This window comes from Schistocerca piceifrons, chromosome 8 (genome assembly GCF_021461385.2).
Source record: "Schistocerca piceifrons isolate TAMUIC-IGC-003096 chromosome 8, iqSchPice1.1, whole genome shotgun sequence".
NCBI classification, from domain to species: domain Eukaryota; kingdom Metazoa; phylum Arthropoda; class Insecta; order Orthoptera; family Acrididae; genus Schistocerca; species Schistocerca piceifrons.
This window is the reverse complement of record NC_060145.1, coordinates 337,351,390-337,369,438: the sequence shown is the minus strand read 5'-3', so window position 1 is coordinate 337,369,438 and position 18,049 is coordinate 337,351,390. Positions and strand designations below refer to the sequence as shown.

Below are 18,049 nucleotides of genomic sequence, written 5' to 3'. Positions count from 1 at the left end.
GCACATTAGTGCCAATCACTGAACTTGTTTCCTGAGATTTGGATGGTTTCCAATTAAGTGCAGTCTTTCCCAGCACATAAAGTCCCAAATTATGCATGCAGCATGGCTTTTCTGGGAGCTGTGATTGTCATTAAATTTCTGGGACTTCTTTTAATGGCTGCTCAATTCTGTTATGCGCACCACTGTACACTTGGTGGGATTAGCTGATCTACCTGATTGACAGGATGCACCCTCTGTGACATAAAATTGTCCCAGCCCCCATTTCCTATGCTGCTAATCCTCTGCTTGCTTATCCTAGAGGCACCAATTAATTCACATAGTCAGTACTCCTCTCAAATGAGGCATTGGTGTTATGTGCATTCAGAGTGTGAAAATAAACATTTCTGTCTTCACTCATATATATTCAGCAGAGGTAAACACAGTAAAGGTGCCGTTTCAGTAGGCCTTAAAGAAGCAAGTCTCGAGCATAGAATTGAAACAGTTGTTAAACAGTGTAACCATACAATGCTAAAGCATTGTTTTATCGAATATGTCCACAATTTTAAAGAAAATGAAATAAATATAGATATGAAATTAAACAGTATAAAAATATATGGAAATGTGTAAAAGAAACTTAATTCATACAGTAAATTGTTTTAAGTATTTGCATATTTGTTACATAATCTCAGCTGTAAGAAAACTCTTTCTTATACCACAAAATAGTCAGATGTACTGAGGATTTGGAAACTAATGGGAATTATACATTCTACTGCTTTTTCTTGTAATTCTACCACTATGATTCTTTTGAGTAGATGCTTCACTTAATGGTAAAGAAAGAAAGTTTTTTCCATGTTTATTGTCATTGCTGTAACATCTTTCCATTGTTTCCTTGCCCATGTGTAAAATTCTTAGTTCTCTTCTGGGTAAAAAGTATGAAACATTTCTTTCATTTGTTTTTTGGAGCCTCTCTAGTGTCACACCAAGTCTCAGTTGGTGCTACAGCCAGAAGTCATGCTCCCATAGTGGTGCACAGCATGCAAGACTAATTACATAACAGATTGCTCCATAGATTTAATCAGAAGTGTTTATTGGCAGCCTGAGATTACGTCTGAGAACAGCCACACTACGCAGTTTGTTCAAAGAAGGGTGTCCAGCTTCGCTGTTATCCATGGGATAGGATTAAACTCCTCACTATTCTAAAATCAATAATTCTAAGCAATCAAAACACTTCCAGAAAGATTCCAAGATCGGAACATTGGACTAGAATATGCACACAGGTAACATTTCATACACCGCCTGCATCTGGCTCCTATTAACTTCTGCCAGTTATGTCCACCACCATCACCACCACCACCACCACCAACAACAACAACAACAACAACAACAACAGGAGTACAGTTCAAAGTCAAAAGAGGAAGAATGATAAAAACATAACACTCAGATTTCCATGGAAATTAACATAATTTATTAATATTAAATTAATTGTGGCCATACTGGTTACATTTGAAACCATGGCCATGTGGAATAATTATTTATTTGTACTTTATGCCACCAGTCATTTTTATTTGTTTAATGTTTAATTTAACGTGTTGAACTGTGTTTCAAACATGTTGTCTCCCTGTCAGTAATCATCAGTTATTTTACACCTCATAAACCAAAAGCTATCAACTGTTTTACTGTCCCATTTCCTAATTTACTCCCCTCAGCCTCACCTGATCTAATCAAAGTACATTCCGTTACTCTTATTTTACTCTTGCTCATGTTCATCTTGAAACAATTTTTAAAGACACTGACCATTCCATTCAACTAATCTTCCGGATCCTTTGCTTTCTGTGACATTATTACAGTATCATTAACAAACCCCAAAGGTTTTTATTTCTTTTCCCCGAACTTTAATTTGTTCTCGAAATTTCTCCTTTGTTTCCAATATTACTTGCTCCATACACAGACTGAGTAACTTTGGAGATAGGATACAAGCTTGTCTCATTCCCTTCTCAACTACACTTTTCCTTTCATTACTTCTGACTCTTAATTACTGCAGTCTGGCTTCTTCACAAGTTACATGTAACCTTATGATCTCTGCATTTTATCCCTGGTATCTTCAGAATTTCAAAGAGTGTGCTCCAGCCAAAATTCTCCAGTGGTTTCTTAAAATCTGCAAATTCTACAATCATAGGTTTTGTCTTTCTCCAATCTAGGTCAGTTTTGTTGCACATATTCCCACATTTCTCAAGAATTAAACAGGTCTTCTCCAAGGTCAACCTCTACCAGTCTTTCCTTCCTTCTGTAAATATTGTGTGTCAGTATTTGGCAACCATGGCTTATTAAACTGATGGTTCTGTAATATTCACACCTGTCTACTTTGGAATTTGAATTATTATAGTCTGAGGGTAAGTCAGGTGCCTCCTGTGTATTCATGCCATCTGCTGTGTTCTCCCAGGGACCTATGTAATTCTGAGAGAGTGTTGTCTTAAAGAGCCTTGTTAAATTTGTCTTTCTGTGCTCTGTGAAATTCTTGTCACTGTATTATCTCCATTTACTTTCTCCTCACTAGCCACATTATTGTCTAAAAGTTCATTTTCTTTGTATCACCATTCTATATGGTTCTTGCACTTTTCAGTCTTCACTTGTTCGCTTAGTACTGGCCTGCTGTCCAAGATCTTGGTATTCTGCATCTCTTTTCTCCAAAGGTTTCTTCATATTTCCTATAGGTGGCTTCTGTCTTTCCGATAGTGACACGTTTTGTCTTTGCATTTCACCTCTAGTCATTTCTTGTTTGCCGTTTAACAATCCTGTCAGTTTAATTTTTTGTTTGTTTATATTTCCTCTTGCCTGTTTAACTTGGTGAATTTGTATATTTTTCCCCTTTTGTCAGTTAAATTCAGCATCATGTGTTATCCAAGGGTTTATACTAGGCCTTGTGTCTTTGCCTAGTTGTTTGTCTGCCATCTTCATTGTATAATGTTTTCTTTTTGGCTTTAGTAAAGAAGAAACATTACTAATTAGCCTGTCAACAGTTTATCTGGTATTGTTCATTGTAAAATTATATAATCTGCCTGAAACCGTGTGATGTCTCCAGGTCTCTTCCATGGATAAAAAAAGTCTTTTATTATTCTTAATCCAAGTGTTACAAATGAATAAACTGTTGTGAAAATTCTTCTAGGTGTCTTCCCCTTTGCAGTCCATGTTCTACCATTATCTTGGCTATGATAATGCATTCACTATGTTGTTCATAGTAGCTCACCCACATTCCTATTTTCTTATTCATTTTGGACCTTCTCCTGTACTACTGCTGTCTGATTTTGTGTTGCTTCCCTGAACTAATTCCCACAATGTATATATGTTGATTAATGTTAAAAGGTATATCATTCAATCATCAAGACTGTTGCCCCTGCAGCTGCTGAAAAGGGTGCTTTCCCTCTTCAATAACCATGTGTTAGTATGGTCTCTATACAGACACCTCTTCAGTGTAGTTGTACTTACAATGTACCTACCTGTCTCGTGTCGTGCAAGCTACACCACTGTGACAGGGTTCATGTCACTGACATTCAGTATTCTATGGCAGCATTATTAGTTATGTAAATCCGGATGTTATTTTCTGTATAACTGTTACCAAAAGTTAAAAAAGGAAAGCTCTTAACAAGTATATGAAGTACTCTAATGTAGGCTACTTCAGTTATACATAATGAATGATGTACAATCTAGCCTACAAGGTGATTACACACTAAATGATTTTTTGAACTTGTAAAAATGTATATTAATGTTATTCTTGTGATACACTTATCTGATCATTGTAATCCCTCTGTTTATATCCTTATCCGTTAAACTTGATCTGTATATATTCAGTCATATTATTGAGATTGTATTTTAACGCTTTGAGGGGCAAGTAAACGCCATAAATATTAATCGCAGAGGACATGAACAATAATTTACATGTTTCAAATTTGAGCCACTAGCAACACTTAAGTTGTATTATTGTAATATGTTTTCTATAGTACGTTTGTAAAAATTCACCTTAACAATAAAAAATGTTAGCATTAAGTGTGGGCACCGCAGATAACCATCATCCCATTACTGTATACAGGTTTGATAGTTAGTGGTCCAACTTTGGTTCTTGCCAGCTCTCAGGCACAAAGATACTTTGCACACTGAACACATCCACAGAGTTCAGACTGGGGTTTTTTCTTGATCTGGAAATTGCGCTTCTTTTAGACAAGTGAATGGGATAATGTTTAGTGCTTTTGTGGCAAATACTTTCATCTGTGTATGGCTTGTGTACCTTGATCTGAGATGATAAATTATTTTTGTATACAGAGGTAGAAGAAGCAGCCACTGAAACTACTTTTCGAGCCAACAAACTTTTGCATGCCACTCAACGAAAGTCTTTATTGGAGAACTGCTCCATTTCATTCTCCTTGTGCATAATGGCATAATGAATGCATTGTTTGTTGCAAAGCAGTCTACAAAGGGAAAGAACAGTATCATCTACCATTTCGTGTTTTTTCTGTCTGTAGCATAGCCTGACTTCAGTCTATCAAAATTATCCACTTGGTTCCTACTGGAATTGTAATCTTTCAACACAAGAGGTCAAGTGATATTGGTTATTGTTCCATCTTCTATCTGTGTGGATACTGTGGACACATTCGATGGTGCATGATATGCAGCAATCATGTTGACTGCCCTGTTATCCTTCCACCTGTAGATAACTATTCCATCATTACTCATTCTGTAATTGAATTCCACTCTCTCAAGTTCGTTTTCCTCTTTGAGTTTTGGCATGTTTTCCTTCTGGGATTTATTGTTTCACAAGTGCACAGACTATTAGATTTTAGGTTCTTGAACAGATCTTATGATGTAAAATAATTGTCATGATGTAAAATAATTGTCCATAAAAATAATATGATTCTTTCCATGAAGATCACTGGTTAAATTTAGAACCACTTTCAATCATAACCCTGCTACTAGAGACTGTGAAACATTTCCTGTATAAATATCAAGGTTTAAGTTGTATGATGATTCTTCACATAACATCCACACTTTGTATCCTCTCTTGATAGGCTTGTCCCTCATGTGCTGTTTGAGAGGTGATTTGCCTTTGAATTTAACCATTGCATCATCAAGTCTGGTGTGGTTGTGTAGCAGTCATGGAATTTCCTGTTCAAATGATGTAGCAATGGACATACTTTGTGTAGTGTGTCATAATTCTGACTGTTTCTGTCAGGAGTCACCGAACTATCGTTGAGGTGTAAGTTACTCATTAACTGTGTGCTGGTATTAACATAGAAATAAAACTATCACCTAGGTTCAGATTATGCTCCAGTAATCTCTGTAGCTAGGTCTTTTAGTTAGTGAGTCACAAGTAAAGATTTATTTCGATAAAAGTTTTTATTTCATGTTCGTTGGTGGGGATGAAAGATTTGAGAGCCTGTGTTGCATACAAATAAGTTTGAAACATTATGTGGTTTATATGTGTTCCATCAAAAATCTCGCAACGTAAATCAAATGGCTTTAGGTTCAGCTTGTTCTTTATTTTTGCAGCCACACCACCCTGTCCAATAAAAATAAATAATGGCACTTGGTTAACTCTTGTTTCTTGGTTACAGTTTATTGTGACTGTTGATGGAACAGAGGGGCACCACATTGTTTTCGCTTATCTCATCACTTTCACTCTTATCCTCAGAATCACTACTGTTAGAGACACGATTGTAAACAAGACTAGAACTTGCACAGCCTGTGGTGAACGTTGAGTCATTGTCATCACTTCCATCACTGTCACCACTGTTGTCATTTGAAGGAATTTCCTCAAAAATATTTGGTAACATTCTTCCTCTGTTTTTCTTTTTTGGTGAGACATACTGTATGGAGAAGAAGGGTGGTAGTTAGCAGCACTAACCACACAAAAATACATATGTGAAGTAGAGAAAGTTGTATTTGGATAAAAAGTAATACCACTTGTAGATGTATCGAAGGTCAACACGTAAATACAGATAAAAGCAGTGAAAAAACAGACTAGATTGCGGTGGTACTTTATTAAAATGACCAATTTCGGCCTATACTTAGGCCATCTTCAGACAATACCATCAGCTGAAGTTGATGATGCGTACAACAGCCAGTTGACCTCAGTTGCTGAAACTGCTACATACATATATACAGGGAGGGGCAAATAAAAGTGATCCAGAGAGCAGAACTCCAGGGTACATGAAGCCACAGCAGAGGAAAGGAAATATGTTAGTAATCTAACTATAGCAGATGTTGGAAGTGACTACCATTCATCTCTTGGCACTGTTGGATCCTGTTCAGCAAGTTGCTGAAGACAGATCGAAGCTGAACTGCTGGAATTGCTGCATTCTCATTCGAAATGTTCTCCTGCAGTTCTTGAAGATTATGAGGGTGGTTGTGATGCACCTTAGACCTGAGGGCTCCCCATACAAAGTAGTCACACACTGACAGATCAGTTGATCTGAGTGCCAGCAAGGACTGCGACCAGACTGACCTCTGCTAACAACTTCGTCAGGTGTGAAGATTGTGTAAACATACTCCAAGGTTCGGCCGGTTGCATTGGTGGGTGCTCCATCCTGTTGGAAGTAACTGTAGGCCTTTTTCTACTCTGTTAATGCTGCCACAAATTCATACACAATCCTATACTCTTGTCCAAGCCACTGTTATTTGCCCCACTCTGTATAAACAACTACCTACCATAAACAGCCATATAAATAAGAGCTACAGAGAGACACTAAACACTTCCATGAAATATCAGCTCGTGTTGTAAATACATGGCAAAAGTACTGCACTGTGTTTCTCCCGTCATCTGGTGAAACTTCAGTCAATAATTGGTTGGTTAGTTGAGAGAACCTCTGAACGGTAAACTGAGAAAAATATATGGTTAGCCACATTGACAATCATCTTTTCAAAGCATCTGCATGTGTGGTAGGTTACGATGATGCCTGCACTCCAAAGAGTTACGCTCTTTTTGAACATATACCAATTGTGTCAATTCAGCATGCATGACTCTCTTGTACTGCATATTCCCTCCAAAATACTGAACGATAACTTTTTCTTCTGTTTCGATATGTGTAACATATGCACAGAACAAGAATTATTTCGTTATCTTCATGCAGATTGACATTCTTGTTAACATTTTATGCTCATTTTTATTTTAAAAGAGATTGTCAAAGGCTTGTTAACTATTTTTGGCTCATTTTTACTTTAAGAGAGATTGTCAAAGGCTTTCTTCTGGTTGCTACAGGGAGTAGAGAGTCCAGTCAAAATATGATCAGTTTTGCATAATAAACATGAACATCAGTAATATAGTTTCATGTTGTCTTGCAGCGAGAAGTACTTGTCTGCTTTTTAAGGTTCTGTCAATATTGTGTTTACTTTATATAGCTTTATTTTAAAAATGTATGATATGTATAAATATATCTTTGATTTATTACTCTTAGTCCTTCAGTAATTCACATACTTTCAACTCTTGGTATTATATTTACAGTGTAATCTAGTAAACTATTTTCACATGTGTTAAATACTTACATGTGTTATGTTTTCTTCTTTCCTTTCCCTATATGCCTTTTTAAAGGAGCTGATGGTTTGTATAACAAAAAAAGGAATTTATCAGTATTAGACACATTCTAAATACATAATTATAAATAATATGAGTATTGATTGATTTTGCAGTCTCCATTCAATGTTCTTACAGCTTGTCAATGCTCAGCTGCTTTCAGTAATTGGCTTCAGCTACAAAGTTTGAAAAGAAACAGATAAACAAACAGTAATTTCTGATTTAGGCTAACTTTCAATGAAAGCTTCTCTGTTTGTGTCAGCAACAACATATATGTTGTCAAGATGTGATCTGGTATCTCTCATGTGAATGTGAAAACAGCACACCTGACACTGTTAATTTGTTGCTGTTAACTGTTAGGAAAATGTTTCATTACATGTTATTGTGAGTTTATTTCATCATGTGTAAAGAAATTCTTGTACTCAGAAGTATTAGAATTGTAGCAAGTAAGATACCAGAATTTGGTTTTGCATTGTATTCAGTTATGTACTGAACTGAGAGAGACATTTAGTGACATAACATGTGACGAGAATTTTAAAACATATGTTTTTGCTGTACAGTATTTTTGTAATATATCACAAGGAAAACTTTTTCTTTATTTATTTCAATATTTTGGTTTAAGTAATCTGTAAGAAGCATATTTAAAAGATTTGCAGCTGTTTTGAAAGACAAAAATTTTTATTTATCCACTTTATTTAATAACTGGAAGAGCATTAATTTTCATTCTTGTTCTTGTCTTTCCTATTTCTTTTTGTTCTCAAAAGATGTTTTTGCAGAACATTGACATTTGTAGTACGAGATAAATATTAATTTTTAAGCAGTTGTTAATGAATGGATTATTCAAAATAAATTTTGTAATAACTCATGTTAATGCAATTACATTAATAGGCAATTGGTTAGAAATACATTTTGTAAAGTAATGGTTAGTCATACGCTAGGGCCACTTTTTCCCTTCTGATAGAATCTGTTGAATGATTTTGCGTAACAATTTACCAATAGTTATAGAGGTATGTGCATTATGTTATTGAAACCATCTCTGACAAGTGCTGTCATGTATTGGGCATTTATTTTAAATATTGCAGAATCCACAGTATATTTCAAATAATCATATAGTCATTTTTTATGAGATTAAGGCCCTACCAAAGCCATTATCACAACATTAGTCTGGAACATGTACGCTTGTGATTTTATGCAACACAGAACAGCATTGTCATAGTACAGAAATGCAAGAGACTCCTCAAAAATCTTGAGGGTGGAGTAAGAGGATACAGCATCCTTGAGGAAGATGTGGGAGGCATTGTATGATAATGAAATTGAGCAGTGACATTTATTTTTGTATTAGTTTTTAACTTGAGCACAAGATACATTGCTCGAGCAGTGATGATTTCATATTCTGTTTAAAAGGATTTAATATACTATAAAGGCTATATTATATATCAGATCTTCTGTTCTGTCTGTTTTTGTTATACAAGTGCTAGATACATATTTAACTATGCTGATAGTGTTGTAGCGGTTATATTATTAACGGCTATAATGAACTGATCTCCTCCAAAACACTCTCGTTTTGCCTGATATTGTTAATTTATAAAATAGAGTTTTGATCATTATCATAAAAGGACCTGTTATTGATGAGAACTAACATAGGTGCATGAGCATTTCACTTCATTCTATTTTCTGTTTTCTCACCTGTATTCTCGCTCATTTTGAAAATGTGAGTTGTGTGAAATAATTGTCCCCCCCACCCTCTGCAAATGCTGGTTCAGTTCAAAACCTGTCTTTGTGCTTGGACTCTTCTCAACTTTTCTCTTTAAATATTTTTATACGTAAGTTGTGTACTGTTTCCTTGTATTTTCTGCATTTGGAGTACTTGCGCCAGTGTCTTAACATAAATTGTCTGTTTCCATATAAGTGCCATAGAGTCTGAGAGGTAAATAATTTGTCATGAATATTAGGATGGATCTTTCAGTAATGGAAAGTTCATTGTACGAATAGACGATAGCATATGATCACTCAACAGCACTTGCATGATAGGTGGTACAGAGGTACATTTAGAGATAATTACAATTGCTCTAACTTTTTGCTCTTCTTCCAGCTTCAGTGCAAACTACAAACACAGCTGTCCCTAACCCACTCCCTTTCCTACCCAGAAAACACACACACACACACACACACACACCTCTGGCTACATTATGTGCTAGTTAGATTATCTTCTCTCTTTATCTCTGTGCCATTTATTTGCAGAAATGTGTATTTCTGTTATGTCACAAACTTTTCAAATCCACTGGCAGAAAAGACCAGAATAATTACACAGTCACAGCACACAAAAGGAAAGTCACACACAAATCAGTTTTGGGGCATTGGAAGCAACTAATAATTTAAGTATTAAGTGACAAACTAGAAAAATTGACTGAATAACTCGAAGTTTTGTACCAGTGCTTCATGTGTTAGAAATAATCCCTTCTCTTTGGCTTGCATTGTGTCCTTGAATAATTTGTCTGGAGTACATTTCATGCACTTATCAGTTTTTGAATGTGTTTGGTTCTCACTCATTCTTGTCATCTCACTGCCTTGCTGACTGCTTTCAAATTGTCATTTGTTACATGGTCACTTGCCCTTCAACAGCAAATTCTTGAGCATTATTCTTCTCATATTCCGTATTGTTTGTGTTTGATTTCTCAGATTAATTATTTTGTGGCTGTGGTTCACTTGTATGTTATTTCTTACATTACTATTCACTTGTAGATTATAACTCCCATATCTCCCCAAAAAATTAATCAGGATGATTTGAACTTTAGCTTGGTTCTCAGTTAGTCTTACTGTCATAAGAATGTCATCCTGTTTATGTGATATCTATTGCTTTGAGAGTCTGATTTGTTTTACCTGTTTCGGCACTTCCTATTGCAGGCTTTCAGTGTGTTTGACTTTTTCATTTTAAGATATATGTTGTAACTTCTATGATGAAATGCCTTGTTATTGCATTTGTTAGTTACCTCATAACATTAGTATCTGTTACTGATTGAGTACAAGTTATACCAGACACATCTGGCATTTAGTTTCAGTTTGTTTCATCTTTACTGAGTGTTATTCCATTAAAATTTTCTTTGGTATCTCACCTTCCCAATCTACTTCAAGGAAGATCCAGTTCATGTTAGAAGTAAAGTTAAGCACATAAAGTAATAACTGCACATGCTACATTGAAACATGTTAATATGACATTAACCTAGGTTTGAATTGTGGAAAAGTATGAAATTATTTATGTATTATTAATGATACAGAGAAAACACTTGACCATGTGTGCTCAATGTGGTATCTTCATTTCGTATGTTAATATAAATGAACATGAAGAATAATTGCAATCTTTTTAGCATGCCCATCATACGTGGAAGAATTTGAAACTTTTTAATCTCTGCGGAGAGTTCCCATAATAGACTATGTGAACTGTAGGGCATACCTTTTTTCCACAAGGGAGTTATGGTCATCTGCACTGTTATTTCACCTACTTTAAGAAAGTTAATATGTACCTGAATGGTAAAATGTAGCTCTTATTAAATGTATCTTGTAAATGAATTGTACTATATTATAAAGCCCCTGTCCATATCATGATGTTATTATATTTGCTGCCAGAAATGAGAACTGCATGATACATACAGTGTGGGTATGCAAATTCTTATTACTGAAGCAAATTAGCATCTCATGAATTTTCAAATTTGATAAAGAATACATTGTATTGCTTTATTTGATTTTTTTTTTTTGGGGGGGGGGGGGGGGGGGGGTATACAGTTTGGAGATATGTAAAGCTGCTTGGAAGTAATCTATAGACATATTTCACACAACGTTATTTCTAGACTGATCATTTATTTGATTCGTTTTCTTTGTGACTGACATATACAGCTTTTACTCTTTTACAACAATATCCATTAAATATCAAATGAGCGCCAAGCTTCATTATTGCCAGAGAAATTCAGTAGCTGCGGTGGAGTGTCATGAGTTTGTGTGTGTGTTTTTTTTTTTTTAAAAAAAGTTGGGGTTTGCATGATTTTCATTTAGACAGTATTTTTATTCTGAGATTGTTTATGTTAGCCTGCTCTGCTCCATTGTTCCTGTTTTGGAAATTTGTAAGTATGTACTTTTATTTATTCTTGTGAACCGAATGTTTTGGAATTTGGACATTTCATATTCCTTATGGTCACAAAAGAGAGTAATGAGTTTATGGACAGTGACACAGAGCCTCCTTGTTAATAATTGGGTTCCAGGTGTCATAAAGGTTGAATTTTTGCAATTGGTCTCAATCTTTGATTATCCCTTAGTGTTGGTTGCACTTACATGTGAGAGTTTGCATTTATGCATGTAGAAGCAAAGTTTATGAACCTTAGGCTCAGAAAAAGGTGGTCTGTGCTTTTTAATTTTGAGTATCTTCCTGTACAATATACAATCACTATTCCATGCTCATAAGTCTACAGAGAAAAAACGGTTTGCAAATAATTCTGAAGGAATTGAGGAAAGAAAGAAAGAAAAGATAGGTGGATTGACAGACAGACAGATAGATAGCTAGAGAGAAAGAAAGAAATGATAGACAGAAAGAAAGAAGGAAACAAACAAACAAACATCTGAACAAAGGGGTTAGGAATATTTATGAAGAGAAATGTGTTGCAAACATAAGATAATAAAATTTAAAGACTGTTGAGACTTTAATAATCAAAATGTGGAGTGAGTCCATGGTTGGTAAAAGATTGTAGTCAATAATCTTCGGTGGTTTATTTCAAAAATAAAACTGTGTTCATGTGTGTGATGCTCTTGCAGTGGAACTGCTACCCAACATTTTAATGAATGTTTTCTTTCTAACAATGTATGTGGGTGAAATTTCATTTTAGGAATCTTCTTAACTTAGAAAACAGTTGTGAATCCTTTAGTAATAGCTGTAGCAGTTAAAGTGCAAGACTGTCATGTTAATGAATACAATTTCAACTTTGAAATGAACTATGAAAGATTATTAAATAAACAAGTGCTCTTTGCTCATTTGGGTTGTTGAAGTCTTAACAATCCTTTGGTTTAATTCCTTCCTATGTTAGTAAGACCACCTTTCTTCCTCTCCCTCTTGCTTTATTTATTCCTTCCTTGCTCCAGAATGACTTGAAAATGGATGTCTTCTCTATTTATTGTTCTTTCTTTTGCTTTTGAGCCATTGGAAAACTGTGTTTTATCAGTCCTTAGCAGTACTCTGCCAAACTCACTGAATGACCGCAGAGGACTAACATTAACTCCCTAAATTGATAAATTCACATTTTCCTGATAATGGACACAAAGCAAACTAGTAGACTAGAATTTTCCAGATGCAGTTACAAATCTTTAGTTTTCAGTAACAGAGAAGTTATTGAAAGTTACACATTCTATGGTCCCCAAGTATACTTTGGACATAAAGATGAGAATATCAATGCCTAAATACCATTTTCAGACTTAAATCATGAGGTAACTTATGTTCAGAAACAAATAGTATTTCAGTTCAGTAATGCAACCATTTTGAAAAGTTGTAGCATATTACAGCTAGTTTTGTAAGCAACCTCTTGCTTGTCATTATATTTGTACAATGTTCCATATGTTATTTAAAGCATCCCATTGTCAAAATATGCAGCAATCTTACCCTATATAAAAATCTATGTCATTCACAGAACATACAAATGTATGAACAATAGAAGTTGCTTTGAAAAGAATTCATTGCAACTATTACCAGAACAGTTTTTGCGTCTTTTCTGTTTGTTTCATCAGTGTTAGGTCTAATATGCCCATCAGTGAATAGTAGAAACTTCTTTTGTGTGTATGTAAAATATATATGTATATGAATCAAAACCTGTAACTTAAGAGTAATTGTTATTGAAGTAGATTATGATTACATTATGAATTTGCATAGCAGTTATGTTGTTGACTGTTGCTGTTTTCCATTGCATCTTAAGGGCTATAAAGATGCACTTATTACAACATTTAGTGGGTTCAGAAGACCATTACTTTCCTTTGTGGCATTTTATTTCCACTGTAGTTATGAGCTTTGTTGAACTTTTTGTCTGTAAGTTGGTGGGGAAAAATTAAATCTCCCCCCCCCCTCTTTCTCTCTCTCTCTCTCTCTCTCTCTCGCTCTCTCTCTCTCTCTCTCTCTCTCTCAAATGGCCTTAAAAATGAAATCTCTTCTCTCTGTAACATTTTGCATCATAAAATAGATGCACAGATATTGATCAATATAGTCCTTGTAACTTTCTTAAAAGCATTTGTGTTTATAATTATTTCATTGTATAGAATTTTGTCCTTGAAATATGGGAAAATTTACCTTATAGTAATTAAAGAAGAGCCATTTCACATATCTTTGCATTGTGTACTTCTTTCTGCAAGTGAAAAACTCAGTATAATTTATTACCTTAGACTTCATCATATTATTTTTAGTTTCAGGTTAAGGAAGTTGCTGTGATTTATCTCTAAAAGTAAATAAAATGTATAATATTGTATTTTCTCTGACAGATGGCGATAGCATTGCCATCAGATATAAATTGGTTGTGTTTGGTGCTAAGTACATGATTATTTCAAATAAAACAATTGCTTTCCAAAGGAAAAAAGTAATGTTTGTTATTTTTTCTTTTAGAATAAGATGTATTTCATCCTCAGTGCCACAATAATTACTTCTGTGTTTGAACCTCATTCCACCATGTAAAGGTCAGGGAAGTTGAAAGTGTGATCTTGCAGGCGGCGGAACTACTGCTCGTGGTGGTGCACGGGGAGGTTTAATAACACGAACGGGGGTTGCTGCTCGTGGAGCAGGCGTATTAAGTGCTGGAGGACAACCAGGCGTCATGAGACAAGATAAAACATATAACCGATATAATCCCATTGGTATGGGTGGAGGATACAGTTTGTACAACTGGAATTAACAGTCACAGTTAGTAAAAAAATTTTATTTTTATTTTTTTTCTGTTAGTTTCTTTGTATTGATTCTTGGAAAAAAATTACACTAAATTCGCAATTCAGTAATATTCCATTTACAGACGAGTAGTGTTGTGTGCAAAATGTCAAATTGTTCCTTGAAACTTTATTTTTTATTTTTTGCATTATGGCTGTTGCATTTTTTTATTTTCAAAGGGAGAATATAGACGCATGTTTAGATACGAAAGCTGTTGTGAAACTTCATCAGTGTTCCTTGCAATGCATTACCTACCATAAATATTAAATACACTTTAAAGCACTATAAATCCATAGTTGTTCCCTCTTGAAGGCATTTTATGCTATTATCACTGAAAATTCAAACTCAGGAATATTGTTTTTGTCCCCTTGTTTTGCTCTGTCATTTGAAAATATGCTGATCAGGGATGATTAGAATTATTAAATCTTCCTTCAAAAATTTTTCTTCGTAATATTACAGCTGCTGCCCCAGTCTGCCATTGTGATGTTTATGGCAGCAGCAGGTACTGAATGTTAGTATGTGATTTCAAATGTTCCTCACTACGCATAAATAAGGAGAAGATAACAGGAAGGTTGTGAAGAGAGCCAAATTTAGAGTATGAGTGATTGACTTGGCATTTTGTGAGATTAAAGTGAGGGGAAACAAAATTAACAGTGGATTACAGTAGATTTAAAAAAATAACAAAACCAATCTAATTTTTGTTTTCTTGGTCCTATATTATTAAAAAAACACACATTTGTTTTCAGGTTATTGTATCAGGTAGATTAATGTTTGATAAACCATTGGAAACAAGTCATGGGTCTGATTGATTTATTATTTTTTAAAGCTAACTTTATGTCCAAACTCTTGCTGTTCAGCAGTGGTCCTGAATTAATTGCAGTTTAGTGAGGTTTTCGAAAGAGAGGTTATGATAGGTGTGATGAAAGTGGAGGTTATGGAAAGGAGAAAAAGAAGCTGAATTATAGTCTTATCTATAAAGGAACAGCAGTAAGATCAAAAATGTAACTTCAATTGTGAACTTTGTCTAAGTGTGGGAGAGGTAACAGAAAATGTTGTAGGCATGGAACATGAAGATTGGAGAGAAAAAGTCTTTGCGTGCAAAGTGCCATTACATTGACACTCATAGGGAAATTATTGGTTCTGTGCTGAACCATTTAATCTTGTGTTCTCGATTATGATTCGGTCAGAATCGCCATTCAGTGAGGAGTTGATCCTTCAGTCTGCCAAATAGTCCATTATTAACTACTTTGTTTTAATTTTTTCTTGTTATATGTATATTTAATCATTGTACTCTCTTATGCCACATTTCTTACTCATTTGTTCTCCAAGGATTATACTAGCATTATGTGGGCATTTTCATCTCTTATTTTCAGTGCTTTCTAGACAAAATATTTTGTTTAAAGCTAGTTAGTGTTGTGGGCCCTCCATACAACTGGATTCCTTCTGTTGGCCTTGTAATGTGGTGCGTAACAGTGGCTAATATTTTGGTCCTTATCTTTTAAGTCATTTATTAAAATTCAGCTGTTCACAGCATGCATCTCATACATCATTAAATTTGTTGTAGGAGCTCTATTTGTTACTAACATTATGACAGTTTATAAGATCCCCAATTTTTGAAACCACACCCAAACAGTGATTCACAGCGTGAAAATGCCATATTAATTTTCATGAAAAACATTATTGTCTCTCTGTAATTTAAGCAGCTCAATGCCTAAAGTTTTATAAATTGTTCACACCTACAAATCTGAATTATTAACATTACCTAAATTACAGCAGGAATAAGAACAAGGACACTTCTTTTATAGCCAGTCCGTTTTACTGTAACTTATTTTTGTTATTTGTATTTAAGGTATTCGTTCACTGGTAGTTTATATATAACCCTTACTTACTTTTCTGTTGTATTTTTTACAAATTACAGACAGATAAATTTCAGTTGAGCTCCTATGCATCCACCCTCACATCTTCTCTATCTTTTTGTGATGTCTTTGGTAATCACTACCCTGTGAGCCATAGCTAGCCAGAAGATATTGAAGAAATGTTGCAAAAAACTAATGTTAGGTTAAACCTTTGAGCTTGATGTTATTAATAAGAATGTTATATTTATTTTGCCTTATTTTGTTTTTTCATTTTTTAGATCCTGGTGGAACATTATGCCCTTTAATTCTACTTGCCTGAGGAAACAGTGAGAAAATTAGACTGAGGTTTATAGACACTTCTGGGCTTGACAAAATCCACAAGCCAGATTAATATCTGGGAAATGACTGTTGCATTTCAGTGCATTATGATGCAGTAGGAGCAGGTTGGAATTAATCGGTTAAAATTTATCAGCGAATTGAAGGTGTGAAAAACATTGATGGATGGATGTTGTACACAAATTTTCCTCAGTTAAATACTAAATAACAATATTTTTCTTTATCGTTCATTTGCAAACTGCCACACCACTACAGTAATTGAAAAATGTGTTTTTCATCTTTTTGTTTGAGGTTCTATTATAGACATCCAAAAAAAGTTTGGGTATGTGGATGTTTGTTTCTAACTGTGCATTTATATGAACGTTTGATATAGAACATTGATGTCCCAGGAAAGTCTACCATTGAAAATTAAACATAGTTTAACAGTTGAGAATGTTGAAATGACGATGAAACTGGTGGACATCCAGTTAATGTGTTTTTACTGTGTGACTAATTGCAGTAAGCAACCTTCTCGAGTCTAGTCATCACGCTGGTGGATAAAAGTTGTGTAGTACTGAAATACTGCTCAAAAGTGCAGCTGCTTCTAAAAAAAAAAGATCTGGATATTGCATCTTTTATATCAGAGGTCAGAAAATTTTAATTATGTGGGTATGTGTAGGCAGAGTCCCTGCAGCTGCTGCTTGCCTCAGCATGCAGCTGAGCAGAATAATCCTAAGTGATATTTTGCTGTGTTACATATCCTAAGTGATAATTTAAGTTTTCTTTCTTCAAATTCTTAAAAGCACAAATAAGCTATCTTTCTGTGTGGCTGTTATAGAATAAAGGAAAATAGTTTGCAAAATTTATTGTTGTGTGTGTATGTGCCACTTGTCACATGTGCTGATCCGAGACTTCACTTGGACTTGGAGTACAGAAGACTTTCAGTATTAATATTTCACTCATTAGTTACCTCACTGTAAATCGTTGTAGGCATCAGTTTCATTTTAGTGTACTTAAATGTTCTGGTTTATCGAATAAAATGTATGATATTGTGCATTCTAAATACTAAATGTATGGAAATGAGCAGGGACATTACTAAGTGAAATAAAATAATGAAGTGACTTGTATGTCTTGTCTATTATAATAGGGAACTAAACAATATCTCATTTATTCAGTTATTTTAGTATTAAGTGGCACAGTTCGGTATTGCACAAAATTGACACTCTCATTGAAGAACTTTTGGAATTAGACAGCTAATGTCTCTTGTTGCATATCATTGAGAATTATTTAATGTGAAACAGTTGCATGGGTTCTATACAACAGTTATTACTATTTCATAAATTATTTGCCACTTCATTAATTAAAAGTTAATTTGTTTTGTTTTGTGCTGTGTTTAAAACC

General features: G+C 34.6%; 1 protein-coding gene across 3 annotated transcripts in view; it reads left to right on the top strand.

Moving 5' to 3' along the window:
• LOC124711175 (protein sex-lethal-like) overlaps nucleotides 1-17,775 on the top strand; it is a 108,887-nt gene extending 91,112 nt beyond the window's left edge. For 2 of the 3 annotated variants that reach the window (XM_047241102.1, XM_047241103.1), the window contains exons 6-7: nucleotides 14,264-14,456; nucleotides 16,612-17,775. In XM_047241102.1, coding sequence (XP_047097058.1) covers nucleotides 14,264-14,448 — 185 coding nt within the window. In that variant the 3' untranslated portion in view covers nucleotides 14,449-14,456; nucleotides 16,612-17,775. The remainder of the gene's footprint in view (nucleotides 1-14,263; nucleotides 14,457-16,611) is intronic. The other variant, XM_047241104.1, reaches the window with a different exon arrangement.
• The last annotated feature ends 274 nt before the right edge of the window (nucleotides 17,776-18,049 follow it).